The following is an 18,862-nucleotide window of genomic DNA, read 5'->3' as shown; positions in this document are numbered from 1 at the left end:
TATACACGCAGACACACAGACACACTCACAGTATTGGATACATAGGTTTATTTCGATTTAATGTGCTACAGAACTGAAACAATAAAAAAACTCTTATTATTCAAAAATGTAAAAAAAGATTAAGATTGACTTTTTATTTTCATTATATTTATAAAACTATATATATTCAACAAGATTCCATCATTGTTCTTTAATAAGGAACCTTCATGTATTTCTATTCTGTTTATCAAAGTAACAATTAATTGTCGATTTTAATATACCCCTGGACCTGCACTTTTGGGACACCATTATTCTAAAAGAGACTCACTAGAGATTGGTTTATTAGAAAATTTTGCTGGCATTATTTGAGTCAACTTGTGTCCTTTGAATGAAGTGTGACTAGAGGGAAGGCTCGCTCACTCACTCACTCACTCACTAAATACTGTTTATTACAATTTTTTGAATAAAAATTATTAATTTATTATTAATTTATTATACACTAAATATAAATTATTTTGAATGATAGCCTTTATACGATGATTAAACATTTCTATCCTGATGGGATTTGTTCTTGTCTTCTATGATGTCCCCTGTCCAAATGGCACAAGGTACCACTAAAATGTTTGATTAAATTGAAAATGATGCAAAACATATTAGTTATTACCTTCCCATTTACCAGACCTCAAACCAACTAAATCGCTATGGGACATTTTTTAATTAATTTTTCTTTACCACTGTCATCAAAACATTAACTGAGGATATATTCATGTGGAAGAATGTTGCTCATCTCTAATATGTATAGTATTAGTACTATAGTATAGGACTATCCAGAGATCTATTGTCCTTTAATCTATGCTGACGCTGTCCTGGCAGCTTGTGGTGTCCCAACACCTTAAACAAACTCATCTGTATTTCTTAAATACAGAAACAATCTTATCTGACAGAGAAGTAAATCTGGCACCCATACACACAGACACAAACACACACAGATGCCCAGGGACACAAATCCTGGTCTCTATAAATATACTAAAAATATACACACACACGCACTTATGAACACACACTTTCATATACCAATGTAACTTCTGTATCCTGTGGTTTTACTCCTATACACTCTTTTTAGCAACAAAACACAAACAAATACAAATAAACGCTAACCTTTTGAACTATAGATCAAGGGTTTTCAACCTTTTTGGGAATCCACACACCTGCTGACATTTGATTTAAATGAACCTGAAATCACAGTAACTAATTGTGGCAGTCTTAGGGCTCATGTATAGGGAAGGAAGCAGATAGTGTTCTCCCATGTCTGTTACGTTGCCCAGTTCAAGTACATGTTAGCGTTCACCCACTCTGGGTGGTGGGAAAATATAAAAAATAGTAAATGTAATCAACTATACTTAGCCATTTTTAATGTCTGATGCTTTTCCATCAAAGTGTATCTACAGATGGTGTCACACAGATTAGATCACTCTAGAGTGGTTGTCTTCAGGAGTCGTAGGTAAAACTGCATGTGAATGTCTACACATTACACTTAAGAACATAAACCTCACTGTAATCTAAACTGTCGAAAAATCGGACAAAATGGCAGGACGTAGCTGCCTTTAAGCTTTTGTGCTTTGCTCATTCCTGGTATTATTGCTACTGCTTATTCAGGGAGAATACCAGGGAGAGTGCTGAACCCCCTCTAGTGGACAAAAACAAAATGCTATAGACTACCAAGAGGATGTAACATCAAAGCATGTTTGTTATCTTTTTAACTTACAGGCTTGGGCCCAAGATATACATATGCTATCTTTATTTTGCAATCTTCTGCCATCCATCCAACCATCTGCCCTGATCACTCTCTATAGGAGCCTGGCCCACAGATTGAAAACCCCTGCTATAGAAAACAACAGTAGAAGCTTAAAGCTCAAAGCTCTGATGGGTGGATGAAGGAGCAATTTAGCATGAGGTATGATAACATTTACAAAGCTCTCTCATTTATTTCTCTTTTTCCCTATCTTCCTTTGGTTCTTTGTCCCCCAAATTACTCCAAAACATTTATCTCAGTAGCAGTCAACATTCCATTATTCTGTTCTTCCTCTGCTCGTAGACTCAGCGACGCCCTTCTGACCTGTTCTGTAGCATCAGTTCTTCAAACCTATCAATCTGTGTGACTCTGATTCCTATATGTGTGTCTTTTTGTGTGTGTGTGTGTGTATGTGTGTGTGTGTGTGTGTGTGTGTGTGTGTGTGTGTGTGTGTTTGCACATCAAAAGGGGGAAGCAATACTTCAGGAAATTTTGGTCATAGGACAGTCCACATGTTGAAGTGGTACTGCAAACCAGCACACTTCCTTTTTCTCAAATATCTACTTCCTGTTCAATAACTGACACACAACAATGTCAGAGTTTCCTGTTTTCACTATTTTGGGGCTCTGGTGAAAGCATGCTGTTTTCTTCCATTCTGTGTCTTATTCTGAGACTGTATGATTAATAACTAATTGGTTTTCTTTATTTAAAAAGCAGCAATCTTAAGAAACATACTGTTGGTTATTTCTCTGTGAGAAATGAAAATGCTACTTAAAAACACTGCATTTTCAGTAACAGTGCCGTTAAAACTTACACTGTCTTTGTTAAAGAACTGCTGATTATGTGCCACGTGCTAATTCATCAGTCTCAGTTTTAGTTAGATGATGCTTAGCTTCAGTTTTTGGGCTAAGATTCCTGTCAACAGTGTTGTGTTTCCTCATGTTGTGTAACATTGCTGTGTTTTTCTTTGTCAGTTTCTTCTCATAATAATCACTAATTAGCCAATTATCAAGCAGGCTAATAATTAGGTAGGTGCATTCCATTTTATTTTCTTGTTGACAGCTTTTTTCTTAATTTTTTTGTTAAATAAACATTTATATGTATTAAATATTAAACATTAAACATGTGTGAACAGTTTATACACTTCACTAGGATTACAGCATTCAATTTTATCTCACCCTGCCTCAAATGTCACCTCAAAAGTTTTACTAATCTTTGTGAAATAAATAATATGATGTAGCCAGTTGAGTTACACTGGACAATACAAAATCGGTAACATTAGTTACTTTATAATGTTAAAGTTTGTTTTACATCTGATGTAGTAAATTTATTAACTAGCCCTACCAGGCAAGAAAACATTTTAAATTTAAATTTTTCAAGTTTTAGCCTAAAAAGTACTAGCTAAAGTAATATTGCAATGTTTTAGCTGTAGTCAGCTGGTTAAGTGCATTCTTGCACACTATGGGGAAATCAAATGATTTTTAACAGTTGCCTTTGTAGAACATCATATTTGTGCACTTGACAAAATTTCAGCATGTTGTTGGCCAACATTTAACACTACTAAATGTGTTTTCTCCTTACATGTTACATTAATATATCTCCTAAACTGCATTGTTCAAGTCTGTATCTTTTCTGTTGAAATATGTTACCATGAGGCAGCAGTACTGACATACGACAGCTTTGTAACATTTAAAATGTAATTTTTTATCAGAGTTGCTTCATACTTGTGTGTTCCTAATTCTGAAAAGATCATCTGTTAATCACATGCACTAATCAATCCACAGCCAATGTCTGTGTTGCTGTAGACTTATAACTTATCCTGTAGACAGGATTAAGAATGATAAGCTTACGCTGGACTTACAGCACCGAGTCACACAAAAATGAAATTATTATGTATACTTACACACCAAATGAAAACGTTTGTGAAATTCAGTAGAAGTTATTATTTCTTTTTTTCCTGGTTTTACGCATAAAATCCCAGAATGACATCTGCTTTTGTCATTTGCTCAGGCAACTGATTCACCCCTGACAAATGACACCGTAGAAAAAATAAACAAAATCATTTTAAAGTGTATCATTCCTTATTTCATTATACCTGAGTTTAAAGGAAAAACTAGTGCTCCTTTGTCACTTATAAATTACATCACAGTGAAACCCTTTTCTTCACATATCCCAGTTTGTTAAAAAGCTGGTGTCAAAGTGAAGAGAGTTAAGGGTCTTGCTCAAGGGCCAAACAGTGGCAGCTTGGCAGTGTTGAGGCTTGAACCAAAACCTTCTCGTCAGTAAGCCACCACTGCGTTCCCATGTCCCAAAAAAGTCATGCTTTCATGTTACATTTTCAGATAAATTTTGTAATGTATGACAAAGGCAACCAACATATTTAAAACTGTAGCAAGCTCACACAGAACTGATGCTAGAATGATGTCATCAGTTGCTCTAATATGTGTTTTTATAGGCAGGAATACAATCTAATGTTAGAGTCACTCGAAACACCCAAACTTTATTCGCTACAAATAAAACAACACGCAATGCTTCTGGAAGAGAATGTATTACTATGAAGCTGAAGTGTGTGTTTGTGTTTGTGAATAACTGCAACTAAACAAGATGTAACAGTAAAATATAATTAACCTAGCATGATAATATCTAAACCAAATAAGATGGACCAAACACCAGGAGAGATAGAGGAAGAAAGTGGGAGAGAGAGAAAGACAGTGAGTAGCAGACATAGAGAGAGGAAACGGGTGCTCAATGCAGCAGACAAAGGAGAGAAGGAATGGGACGTCATATGGTGTTCAGAATTTTTTCCCAAAAAGGTCTGCAGATCACAGAGCAGAGGAGATGTTACTGAGGTTACATACCAAAATGTGAGCAATTTCATTTCTATTGCCATTAAAATGCTTTAAAGGCTTTTGGATAGGAAAGTGGCTTTCATTTCTATTCCACATATGTCAGACTTAAGAAATAATTGCCATTGATATACTGTATGTGCATGTATTTTCACACATTTACTTAGGCAGCTAGATAACATGAGCTATGTTAGGCAGCTAGATAACATGAGCTTCTGTGAGGATGTTTAAAGGAACAATTCACCCTGAATGTCAAATCTAAATTTTAAAAATTAATATTTGACAAAATGAATATGTAAAAGATTTACTAATAAATATTACAAATCAATATGTAAATTCTGAGCATTTTTCCTTTACACACTAATCTATTTTAATGATTTTTTTTAATTGTCTGTAGTAGGTATTCATCTCTACATGTAGACACTGGTGGATTTGCCCTTTAATCCTTTACTCTTTCCAGCAATCTCTTATCTGTGTTGTATTGCTGCACCTCACTCTAAGACTTTGAGTTTGCTATCTACATTATTTATATACTGCATTTCAGATTAATATGGCATTGACCGGCACTGGAATATAGTGAAAATTCCACCCACAAGCCAGCTCTGCACTAACCTTCATTTAAGCTATATTACTACAGGTATATATTCGTCACTGCTGATGTTAGCATGACCGATAACAGAAAAAAAATTCAATTTAACAAATTTGAAAATAATTACAGTTATATAGAACTAGATATGAGGTTGGGTTCTACTTCAAAATGTTCATAAGCATGTCAGTTCTTATAAAGACTCTTATAAGGATGTAATCAACATCACTCAATCCTGTAGTCTGCAGAGAGAACATAATGAAATATTGTAAAACATTTTGCAATTGATATGATTGTTTTTGAAATTTGAAAATAATGAAAATAATAACAAAATTTTAGACCCATAAACTACGTCCGTCATCCTTGAACAAACACACACGATGAGGCAGGCAAAGAATGGTAGCACACACATACAAAGGCATGCAAACAAACACACATGTACACACACATGCACACACCACACAGACGCACATACTTACCCCACGACGCAGGCTCCGAAGGCAGTGAATTTTGGGCTTGGAAGTGATGATGTCATTGAAGCGGTGCGAGAGGGCCTCCTTGGGTGGTTTGGGGCTCTGAGGGGCGGGGCAGGGGTCAAGGGTCATAGTAGAAGGTGAGGGGGGTTCTGGAGGGGGTTGGCGTGGGTCAGGGGATGTTAATAGGGACATAAGCTACGTAAGCAAGACACACGCCACCAAACAGCGGCAGAGCAAGAGAGGGAGCAAGAGAGGAAAGTTGAAAAGTGGAGAGAAAAGAGGAAAGAGAGAAAGAAAAGGAGGAAAGAGGTAAAAATGTGAACAGAAAAAGGAGAGAATTTTCGAAAATGCAAGATAAATTAAAAAGATAGATAGATAGATAGATAGATAGATAGATAGATAGATAGATAGATAGATAGATAGATAGAGTTGGTGAAGAGAAGAAACAAAATTCAATCCAGTTGAAGGTAAAAAAAGAAAGGGGGGAACACAAAACGAGAGAAATAAGGCTCCAAAAAGTTAAGACTTAATAAATAAATAAATGAATCCATTAATTGATCAGACAATTAATAAAACTTCAAAACAAATGCACTACAATGGGAAGCAAAAATAAAAATAAACCAAGGATGTGCGTGAGACAGTTAGTTTGTTAAAGAAAATAATCTGATTATTCAGAACGAGCAAAACAGCCAGGACACACACACACACACACACACCAGACATTTCTGTGCCAGACTAAAAAGCATTCATAACAGATGACAGTGAAATATGAAATACAATATCCATAATATTTATTACGTTAACATAAGGACAACGTGCCACAATGAAAAGCAAAACTTTCATTCTGTTGCTCTTACGACACTTTACCTCTTCAATCAGTACGCTATTGTTTTTGATAGGAATTATATGCTGACTTTTATCACAAATGAACACAAATCACTATTTTCCTTCCTTCTCACAGCCAGGGCCCAGAGGATGACTCAGGACTTTGATAAGACACTGACCTCAGGTGGTTCCTACAAGTTCGAGATCAGGTGAGAAGTAGTGTTGAAGTGCTGGCAGCACAAAAAAGCACATCAGCACATCATATAAAAGGGTCATCAGTGAAACGGATTTACATCACCACTTTATAACAGCAGTGTTACCTGTTTTAGACAAACAATATACTTTTAATATCTAAATATATAATGGGACTAATAATGAATAAACAGAAAATTTAACAAAATTTACCAGTATTTCAATAAAATTCATGTTCTTGAAAAAACTTAGAATAGCTGTCATAGCAACACAACAGCTGTACATATATTTAAAAAACTAAATTATGCCATTGAATTGTTTTTACATTATCTGTTTTAACAGTGTATTAATGGGCTGAATGTGTGGTTGTTATTTAAAATGCAATTCTAAAATAATGTATCAATTATTATAGTACTGACATATAATGGCCAAAATATGTGGACAAATTGGAAGCGCAAATTTGTATACAATTTCTTTTCACTGGAAGTAAAAAGCCCAAACATGCATGCTGCCATCGATGTAAACACATCACTCGTGACCTAAACATTGCACATGAACATGTACTGTAGGACTTCATTGTCTGCATGTCAGAAGCTTCTATTTCTATTAAATGTAATAGTTAAAATTCCATCTTGTTCAAAATTCTGTCCAAAAATACAATTTAGTTTTCACAATCACCCTTATAAACTTTCTATAGAAGAAAAAAGTGCAAAATGTTTTTAGGTCAAAGTCCTACTCTTTTAATATATTTCTCTCTTTTCTGTCTCTCTCTCTCTCTCTCTCTCTCTCTCTCTCTCTCTCTCTCTCTCTCACACACACACTCTGTGTCTTGCTCTCTCTCTCCTCCCTCATGTCATTACTATATGACCCAGAGCACTAATGAGTTTCTAATGAAATTGTGCTTTGGGAGAAGATCTTCTCAAATCTAGATCTGTCTACAACATGTGCATGTACCACACACACACACACACACACACACACACACACACACACACACACACACACAAACACACACACACAGTCATTCATACTGAAAGACAAAAACCACACCATCAATACACCTCAGTGCAACAGACATTCTCAAGATACTATAAGCTTTATATAGTATATAGTTACATGGCATACCCTCCAGAATTATTGGCACCTATAGAAATAAGCAAGAATAATTGTATAAACACTTAATTATAATTTTAATTAATTCACAGCTATACAGTACTTTCCAGTGAATGAGTGCTCTAAATGTCCTTAAATACTGTGTGTGTGTGTGTGTGTGTGTGTGTGTGTGTGTGTGTGTGTGTGTGTGTGTGTGTGTGAGTGTGTGAGAGAGAGAGAGAGAGAGAGAGAGAGAGAGAGAGAGAGAGAGAGAGAATAAGCACGTGCACATGTGTGATTGAGTCCAGATGTGAGCAATCAGTGATCATCTGAACTTGAGTATGTGGTCTGGGTGTTGTAGTACATGGTAGCCATGTCTGTAGGCCACAATATTCTCAAGGAAGCCTGATGCCAACATAACAAAGAAACAAAGAAACAAAGAAATCTGGGGTCTGATCTGAATAGTGATTTGAATCTTTTCTGTAGAGAGTAACAAACCTAAGACTTTTAACCGCTTAGAAACCTTGATGCTCTCTCTACAAATCTACCACAACATTTTTATACATTACAGAAAGAGGCTTAGTGTTGATTTATTCTTTCCAGGGCAGAATTGTAATTTTTTATAATGAATATTATTATTATTAATTTTGTGTGATAAGTGCTGATAATTAAAAAAAAATAACTTGAGTATGAGGGTATGAGTTTAAAACAACTTACTGTTTGTGCTTTATACATTTGCTTATTTTTTTTTGGAATGTAGTACAAATTCTGGAGGGCACACACACAAGATACTCCGGCCCTCTTAAGAAAGGGTGTGGTTTGGAATGGAGCATACTCAGTGAAACTTGACTCAGCTCAGCTCAGAACAACTCAGTAAACAGTCAGTCACAGCTACAAAAACAGTGGCTGATGGAGAGAAGAGGAAGAGTTTTGATACCATAAAAACAGCAAGTATGAGGGTTAGAGGGATGTTTTGTTTTGTGAAAGTATGTGTAAGATTCACAAAACCTTTCAAATCATCAAGGTTAGGGCTCGCTGGCAATGCATTAGTACGTTAGCTCGTCAACCATTCAGTCAAACAGGCAGCGGTGTGTGAGGCTGAACGCAAGAGGAATATTGCAGCAAACAATAACATCTAAAATTATCTGTGACCCACAATGATTTGCAATACAACAAATAAAACTGAGAAATAATAAAAACACAAATATAAAATGTGAATGAATAAATGAATTATATTTCGAATAAAGGAATTACATTATGAAAGTCTAACTACTTCGAATGCAGAGCAAAATTGCCATATTTGTGTCTCATTTTACTAATGGTCTTGCTTTTCTAACCCACAGAACATATCAAAATGTATTTACAAGAGTGAAAAAAATCTTTATCTGGGTCCCACTGAAGTCACAGCTTTGAGCAGCTGACCCAAGTGGTGAAACTGCTGAAATAAGCAGGAACGTATAGATGTTTGTGCATGTTTGTTACCTTGCTCTTCTTGAATGGCCAGAGTTTGCTCTTGCTTTTCCCAGGCTTTTCTGTCTTAATATCAGGGCGTGAGCTGGTCAGACTGGTCTCTGATGCGGTCCTCTTTATTGCCTGTCCGTAGTCTTCAAACTCCACATCACCAGGAGGCTCAAACCCTGATTTATACGACTCCACCACCTGAGCCGAATCCTGTATACAAAGGCAAAAATTTCACTCAGCCATACTTCAAACAGATTTATAAACAATAGCGGCTAGGAATGATGGGTAGGATAGATTGCAAGATAAACGCTTAAAGAATACAAACAGCACTCGTCAAGTCCAGTTTAAAGCAGTAATAAGATTTTTCCTTCATTTAAAACATATATGATCTGTATCAGTATGTACATCACAAACATTCAACAATGACTAACTAAATAAACTTACAAAAGGCGCATCAGATTTGAAAGAGTAGTGCACCTTCACTTATTTGTTGCCATAGATCAGTTTTATGATTTTTGCAGCCACGTCAAACAAAATCTGTGTGATTGTTAAACTTACAGTCTTGGCCTCGATGCTCTCAGCTGCTTTGGTTATGCCATCAAGGCATTTCCCTACGATGGGCAGAATCTGTCTATCCAGCTCGGCAAAGGTCTTCATGGACTCGCCCACTCTCTCAATCCTCCTTTCCTCCATGTCCTGGATTTTCTGCTCAAACGCAGGAACAGAGAAGCAGTGAGGGTACTGACCAAATCCCATAATAGTTAAATAACCGACTGGTCAAACACATAATCAGGCAAGTGGCATTATGGAATTGGAAGTGATTTAACCATGCTTAGTTAGTCTAAATTATGAGAACAAAGAGCTGAATATCAGCCATTACAATTAGCTTGTTCCCTTCGAAGAACAAATGGAAAAATGGACGCGGTGCCATTGGATAAATTTCTAGATGGATAGACAGATGATAGAAAAGATATATAGTTATATGACTGACTGATGGATGGATATGGATGGATGTACTGATGGGATGAGTAGGTGTATGGTTGGATGAATTAACTGGTTGATATATAGATGTCCATTTATAACCTATATTTTTTTTATTTGTCCAGTGTATTTTTTTTGAATACCTGAAAGACATTGGGGATGAGTGTGTGGTAATGTTCAGTCTGTTCCTGGTTAAATTTCTGCAGGTAGTTGGAATATTCATTCTTACTGTCGGCTGCCAACTGGTGTCTAAACTGAGCCTGCTGTCTGGCCTAGAGAGAGAGAGAGAGAGAGAGAGAGAGAGAGAGAGAGAGAGAGAGGTATATTAGGTTAGTACTAAGGGCCTCCCCATCTGTTCACATAAGAGTCACTGTTTACCGCAGCTTCTGTCCATCTAATAATCTGTGTGTTTAGTTGCTCTACAATTTCACATCATAGCTGAATGCTCTTCTCATCATACACACTTTAACGTACCATAACATTGTATTCTGAAATAGTTGTTATATCACTACAAATTATAAACACAGAAAGACATCCTTTAAATTCTGCAACAGGAATTTTAAGATTAGGTGGCTAAACAAATAAATAAACTAAATAAAACATGATGTTTATTTTATTTTTTACTTTTTTTTACATTCTAAAGGTTGTGACTGATAACTAAGACATACAAGTAGTAATATAGAGCATTTGATGACATTACTATAAAAATGCAACTACTGTAAAAATATAATTTGGTGAATGCTGTGATATCCATTTCTAATTTTTTTTATAACATTCTACTCCTAACACACATACACATAAGTCAGTCTGTTGACCGTTTATAAAACTACATTAAGAACCAGAGTTAACAATTAGAAGGGATGATCCACACTGATGGTCCACACTGACTGAATGAAATCCAGTTGTAAAACTAACCAAACACATAGAAAATTATAGCACTGGAGCTGAGTGGCTTCCTGAGCCGGTGGCATCAATAGGTCTTAAGTAAAGAGGTCTTAACTGCTTAACTGTTCGTGTATAGGACTATTGGGTTTTACCTGTGTGTCCATGTAAATAGATGTAACATTAACATTAACTAACTAAAATTATTAGTTGCACTAGAGTACTAGTAAGCACACTAATGCCTAGCCCATATCTAATTGATAATTCATGCAAGAATAAAAGAAAACAAACCCTAAAATAACCTTTCTAACAGTAAACGTGCAAAGTCAATTAAATGAAATGCTAAGCACACAGCCACACTAATCGCAAATGTAACAGTCAATGACTTTGGTCAATGACATGAAATATTTATCAGAATATTAGACAGTAAATCCTGCTTTCTGCAACATTCATGCAAAGGTTTACGCAGGAAACAAAAGACTGAGACCATAACCACATCCTGAGCAACTTCTAGGAAGACTTAAATTGCTGTGTTCATCACTGAACCAGATCAAATGTAGGCTGCAAACCTTTCTCCTTTCAGATATGAAGGAATATATTTCTTTACTTTAATTATTGTTAAACAAACAAATGCATAAATTGTGTACTGTATGTCAGTAAATAAACAATGCAGTGAAAAGTGAGCACAGTTATATGTTGCAAAAATTAATAGTTTTGTGTGTTTGTGTGTGCATGTGTGTGGGTGTTTGCTTGTTTGTCTGTTTGTTTTAGTGATGCTGCCTGTGGCAAAAAATGCAACTTGATATGAAAGTTGTTTTTAAACAACTTTTAAACATCAAACTCAGGAAGCTTGGAGATTTTAATGACTCTCACCTCTTGCACCGTCTATAAGAAACAATGAGCAACTGGTGTAGTGTTTGTTTCTTGACACAGCATAGCTAACATACTTAGCTAAGAAAAAACATTGTTTGTTATTCCCTAAACTAAATAACTGCAAGCTGGTTTCCACAACTACCCATGGAAACATTTTACAGCTGTTCAACATTTGGCAAAAATGCTTTGGTTAATGTTAAATGTCCAATAGCCAAGCAGATAGAAAATCAGTATGCTAAATATTAAGACATTACCTAATTGCAGAAAAACAAGTTTATATTAAAGGCTTTCTTTGATTATGAGCACAGTCTGGGTGGCTGACAATTCCAGCTTCACAGTGGAGAATTCACATCCTGCATCTGCTTCTAGAAACAACCTTTAATGTCCACTGAACCTTTAATGTCCACTGAACCACCTATATAACCTCACAGGACCAAATATGACCACACTCCAAGTATTTCCTTTATCTTTGTTTTGCTATCTGTAACATACTATTATAATCACTCTATTTAACAGATTACTGATGGTGAACTTTATGGTTGTATTTAATGCGTATGACAGTCAGATTGATTAATGTTCTTACTTTTGGACAGCAGTTTGCCTACAAAGCAAATCACATGAGTATATTAATGTGCTCACCCTTATATGTTGCTGTTTCTATAACAATTTAGATAAGGCAGATGCTCAACATGAAGTTCTTTTTTTAAGGTGTAACTATCAGTGCCAGTGGCTGATGGCTCATTTTTTCTGAAATAGGAAAGCTTTTAGGATAGAGGGATTTGTAGTGGCTCAGGCTGATTTCTGTCTCATTAACTTTAAGAGAGTATATGAAAGGCTGGTGAGGGAACAGTTGCTTTCAGCAGTTTTAATGTAGATAAAAAGTACAAGAATTAGAATTACATCAAACCCTATCTGCATCTACAGAAGTAAAATAATTATGATATATTGTCACATAGAAGTGGAAAATATTTTTTGGAAAATTATCAAGAAATATTCAAAAGATATTATTCAGAAAGAAAATAATCAAGTTTGTTTTACACCAAAAATAACAGCACATACATATATACTGGACACACATACATATATACTGGACACACATACATACATACATACATACATACATACATACATACATACATACATACATACATACATACATACATACATACATGCATATATACATATTTCCATGCAACATTTAATTATTTACACTCACTTTTCATTGTATTATGTATTTATTGACAGTATAATTCTATATTTGTTGGTTTGTTTTTTGTTTCTTTTCCCAAGTTATTTCTCCATAAACATTTTACTTCACTATAGTGAAAAACTAACAAAATTATTTACAGATACATTGACATTTGCAGCCATGTGATTGGTGGTGCAGCAGAGCAGACAGACATTATCAAGGCTATGATTGGATCAGACCTCACAGCGGGACGTGGCGTATGGGTGTGCCTATGGTGCACTGCTAGCAACATACAGACAGATACACACCTGCACCTGTGCACCTACCTTATGGTAACATCGCTTCAAGGCATGATCAAAACAACAACACAAGGGATTAGATTGGAAGGAATTAAAGTTTTTCTATCAATGAAAACTAAAATTTAACTAAACCACTACCAGGAAGTGTCCCACAAAACACACACATAGCAATTGTAACGACTTCCGTATCCCCGCACAAATACACATGCTGTAAGAACACACAAATATGCACATAAAGACACACATTAACCCTGACATACAGTACAGTATCTTACAGAAGTGAGTACATCCCTCACACTTTTGTAAATATTTTCTTTTCATGTGACAACACTGAAAAAATGACACTTTTCTACAATGTACAGTAGTGAGTGTACAGCTTGTATAACAGAGTAAATTTGCTGTCCCCTCAAAATAACTCAACACACAGCCATTAATGTCTAAACCACTGGCCTTAAAAGAAGTTTGAAGGGGTGGGGGGTCAGCCTGTCAGTGCTCAGACCATACGCCATTCGCTGCATCAAATTGGTCTGCATGGATGTCGTCCCAAAAGATAATGCACAAGAAAGCCCACAAACAGTTTGCTGAAGACAAGCAGACTAAGGACATGGATGACTGGAACCATGTCCTGTGGTCTGATGAGACCAAATAAAATTTATTTGGTTCAGATGGTGTCAAGCGTGTGTGGCAGCAACCAGGTGAGGAGTACAAAGACAAGTGTATCTTGCCTACAGTCAAGCATGGTAGTGGGAGTGTCATGGTCTGGTGCTTCATGAGTGTTGCCAGCACTGGGAAGCTACAGTTCCTGTTGAGGGAACCATGAATTCCAACATGTACAGAGACCTACTGAAGCAGAGCATGATCCCCTCCCTTCGAGACATGATAACGACCCCAAACACACCTCTAAGACGACCACTGCGTGCTAAAGAAGCTGAGGGTAAAAGTAATGGACTGGCCAAGCATGTCTCTAGACCTAAACCCTATTGAGCATCTGTGGAGCATCCTCGATTGGAAGGTGGAGGAACGCAAGGTCTCTAACATCCACCAGCTCCGTGAGGTCGTCATGGAGGATTGGAAAAGGACTCCAGTGGCAACTTGTGATGTTCTTGTGACCCCCATGCCCAAGCTAGTGCTGGAAAATGATGGTGGCCACACAAAATATTGACACTTTGGGCCCAATTTGGACCTGTTCCAATTTGGCTGTGTGTTGAGTTATTTTGTAAGGACAGTAAATTTACACTGTTATACAAGCTATACACTCACTACTTTACATTGTAGCAAAGTGTCATTTATTCAGTTTTAAGATATAAGATATAATAAAATATTTACAGAAACCTAAGGGGTGTACTCACTTCTGTGAGATACTGTACCTCTGGCATCATTTAAACAAGGGCACTTGAGTGCACTGATGCAGATGCAATTTTGAGAGCTGTGTTTCATAGCCAGTGACTGCAATAATCTTTTGCTTCTCATGCTTATATTGTTCATCACCTATATATATTGATAAATTAGTTAAAAAAAAAAAAAATAACTGAAACAAATCTATTTGAAATATTTTTCAAGATTTATGTCACTGAAGCCTTTATTATAGTATATTTATTAGTTTATATATTAGTTATTATAGTATAACTTTATCATAAAAACAAACAACACGATAGTTCATTGTTAAATGTAATCTAGTAATTTAAAATATTAATCACAAATGTTTTCTATATTTTTGTTGTTGAGATAAATACTATATGTGTAAAGAACTTTTATGCATTTTTTTAAATTTAGTGACCCCGATAATGTCCAGGGTCAATTTGACCTGAACAGTACCAAAGGGTCCAAAAAGTGAACATAATACAAGGATTAAGCTAGGTTACATAAGCAATGGGCTGAAGCATTACAACTTTTAAACATAGCATTACAACCTTTAAAACATAGGTATGTAATTCAATGCATTTTAGAATTCTGTATGTCCATTTAAATTAACATTAACTAGATTATATTTCCTAAAACAAACAGAACAGTTTTTTGTATGAAGAGGGTTTTACAATTAGAAAAGCAAAATCTCTTTTATGACACATTATTTTCACAAATGAAAATATCATGTTAGCTTTTCCTAAGTTTTTCAAAGGAGTGAAAAAGTACCTTTAATTCTTCAATGTTATCTACTTCTGTAGTGAAGATAAAAAGGGTAGCTTGCTAATTAAATTCATGAGTAGCTTGTAACTTGATAAGTTACAGATGCAAAGTAGCCAGTTAGACAGTCTAGCTACTAGAGATAGGGAAGAATGAACTCAGCAGAGGAAACACCGTACTCTCCACACCAGCATGAACATTCTCACTGAAATACTGTGATAAAACTTTAGGAATTCTCTCTCTCCTCAAGTGGATCACAACAGTATGGTAGCATCTGGAAATGATACACACTGACATCTGTTTCACACACACATGGAGACAAAGAAGAAAAAAAGAGTGACGAAGAAAAAGAGGGGAAGAACAATGCCTGCTGTACAGAGACTCATTAGGGAAAAAAGTAGGCGTCTTGCTCAGTCTGGACACTCCCAAGAGACACACATGCACACTCAGGACACACAGAGTCACACATCTCAATGTTCCAGCACTGCCATGGTGACAAAGCTCAGGAGCAAATGATGAGCGATGAAATAGTGTGAGGAGAGAAACTATGGATAGGCTATATATCTCTACCATAGACAGATAGTCTTAATTACAGTTTCATTGTCATATTAAGTTGTGTGTCCTATTTATTATAACAAACACAACTTTGTTTTTGTACACAGTTTGGTCACTACACAGGCAGAAAAGAGTCCATGAGTTCTGCCACTTTTGACAAAAAATAAATATTAGTCTACTTTCTAGTTTCTTCAAAAAATAGGATGTGCTGCACCAAGTCTTTCTTTATAGGCTTGCAGTCAATGTGCTATTAAAATAGAAGATTTGCTGTGATTGCATAATTAACATGATCACAACTGTCATGGTTATGCCAACTTGGTGCTTGAACAACATTAGCCATAGCCCCTACATGTTTCCTCACATGTCTCACTGATCAGTCACTGTTTCTCTTTTCATTATTTAACTTCTGGTTTCTATGTACTCTTTGTCATGCTTTTGTTGATCACACATTGTTTTGTGTGTTGCTTTGTCTTCCACAGTCTTGCTCATGGTATGCATGTTCTGCTATTTTAGTTTATACTCATCGTTTGTTGTTATTTTTATACTGTGCACGATAAAATACTTGCTTCCATTGCCTTTGAGAATCCCTGACAACAAATAAGACCATTTGTGCATCCTGTTTAGGTTTATTTTAATCCCTGGCTTCATATATTATCAAATAATTCTTAAACTTTTCAGGTCTTATTAATTGTGTCTTGCTTTCTTGCTGCTTCATATTGGATTTAATTGATTGGGAAAAAATATATTTTCTAGCACACCAATTTATTCAAGCTTAAAGAAAACTGTGTGTAAGCATGTCAACCTTAAAGAAAAGTTAGACACATGCATCAGTATGAATATAAAGGACTCTTTCTGTGTCAATGTCCACACTGATTTTTGGAATGTAAGTTACCAACTCTAAATACTAAGTACTTACAGGTGTCTTAGATACCACACAGCCTTAAACACCGGCTCTTCACAATAGTCAAAAAACAATAATATTACAAAACACACTGTGAATGTACAACAGACAGTAGCAGTCAGGACTACATCAATTGCACCATTTGCTACAACAAAAGCCTTATTCACACGTTCACAATGTCCTCAATAGCCAAACACCTTACTAGTCATTAACTGTCAAATATCACACAAAGGTACATACAGTTTTAAGTGTTAGGAAAGTGGCTACATGAATATTTGTGTGTGTGTGTGTGTGTGTGTGTGTGTGTGTGTGTGTGTGTGTGTGTGTGTGTGTTAGTAGGCTCTAGTTGACTAAGAACAGATGGAGGATTATCTGTTTCAATCCTGCCAAGATCTTATATCTTATCACATTAATCAGGTATTGAAAAAAAGGAGAAGACAATAAAATTGGAGACAATAACACACTCCTACCTTCTCAACATCTGCTTTTGTCACATTGATGTCAGCATCCATTTTCTCAAAGTACTGCTGTGCTCGATCTGCCTCTTTACATGCTCTCTCAAAACTCCGCTTACACTGTAAATCACACACACATACACACACACACAGAGGTGAATATACAACATACAACAACATACAACGAAATAGGCAAAATTGGGCAAAAACTATTATATTGTAAAACCTTAGAAGACTATTTTCACATTATTCACACACATTACACAGATTATTCAACACACTATTCAATAACAGCAGTATCCTGGTCAGGGTCACTGGGAATCTGGAAGCAAGGATGGGACAAAAATCCATTGTAGGGCATCATGTATACATGCATTCACTCACACCTATGTACATTTCAGCATGGCCAATCCATCTACAAGGACACAGCAATTCTACCTGCTGTGCCTCTGTGTGCCCTACAGTACACAATGCGCATGACTTATGTAACAAATGTATAGTGATGGTATAGTATTGTCGCCTTACAGCTCCGGGGTCACTGAACTCTGGTTACTATCTTTGTGCCCACTTGTGCTTTATACCCTGTGAGACACTGGAATCCCAGCTGGGGCCTGGCAAATGGTGGTTCATCCATAATAACATGTAGGCAAAAATCAACTATATATATCAGCTGTTTAACAAATGCTAATCTTCAGACAGTCCTAATTCAAACCTCCATACATTTTAAAAACTCTTACATTCCATTGAAATTGTAATTACATCATTGGCTCACTAACTGTATGTCAAAGTGGATTTGCCATAACCAGTTAAATTTTATTTAACATATAAAATGAAATAATTTAATAAGGAAAGAGTGGAATTAGCTAAAACACAGATATCACATCATCAAATACTTATTGGGTCAGTTTTTTGTCAATCAGAATTTCCCCACTGTGAGATCAATAAAGTTTACCTTACCTTACCTTTTACACAAATCTAAGTATAGACAATATGTGTGAAATTGTCAAAGAAGCATATTCTTTCATTAATGTAAATAAATATCATCTTCCTTTACCTTGGTCCGACAGATTATGAAGATGGACCATTATATTGATAGTGTTACACTTACACACCCGGTCTATACACATACACTGCCGAAATGCTTGACTTTAGCAGCTGAGTAAATTTTGAGTCATTTGTGTGCTTGTACACATCCTCCTTCCACTACTTTATTCTTCCCTTCTTTATTTAGTTTTTTCCATCTACTTGTTTATTCAAATGTGGACAATCAGTGTTTGTTTCAAGAGTCCACAACCATTCCGTCCTCCACCCACATAATGAATGCATGAATACACACACACACACACACAAATTTCTC

At 35.9% G+C, this 18,862-nt stretch overlaps 1 protein-coding gene across 20 annotated transcripts in view; it reads right to left on the bottom strand.

Annotated features, from left to right (window-relative positions):
- Positions 1-18,862, bottom strand: part of LOC132860507 (formin-binding protein 1) — a 77,451-nt gene that overhangs the window by 17,398 nt on the left and 41,191 nt on the right. For 10 of the 20 annotated variants that reach the window (XM_060891756.1, XM_060891751.1, XM_060891754.1 and 7 more), the window contains exons 6-10: positions 17,521-17,625; positions 10,374-10,502; positions 9,808-9,954; positions 9,271-9,459; positions 5,683-5,874 (exon numbers count right to left, since the gene is read on the bottom strand). In XM_060891756.1, coding sequence (XP_060747739.1) covers positions 5,683-5,874; positions 9,271-9,459; positions 9,808-9,954; positions 10,374-10,502; positions 17,521-17,625 — 762 coding nt within the window. The remainder of the gene's footprint in view (positions 1-5,682; positions 5,875-9,270; positions 9,460-9,807; positions 9,955-10,373; positions 10,503-17,520; positions 17,626-18,862) is intronic. The other 10 variants (XM_060891761.1, XM_060891763.1, XM_060891762.1 and 7 more) reach the window with 2 other exon arrangements.

This window comes from Tachysurus vachellii, chromosome 17 (genome assembly GCF_030014155.1).
Source record: "Tachysurus vachellii isolate PV-2020 chromosome 17, HZAU_Pvac_v1, whole genome shotgun sequence".
NCBI classification, from domain to species: Eukaryota; Metazoa; Chordata; class Actinopteri; order Siluriformes; family Bagridae; genus Tachysurus; species Tachysurus vachellii.
The sequence above is the reverse complement of the archived record's forward strand: the minus strand, read 5'-3'. Positions and strand labels throughout refer to the sequence as shown.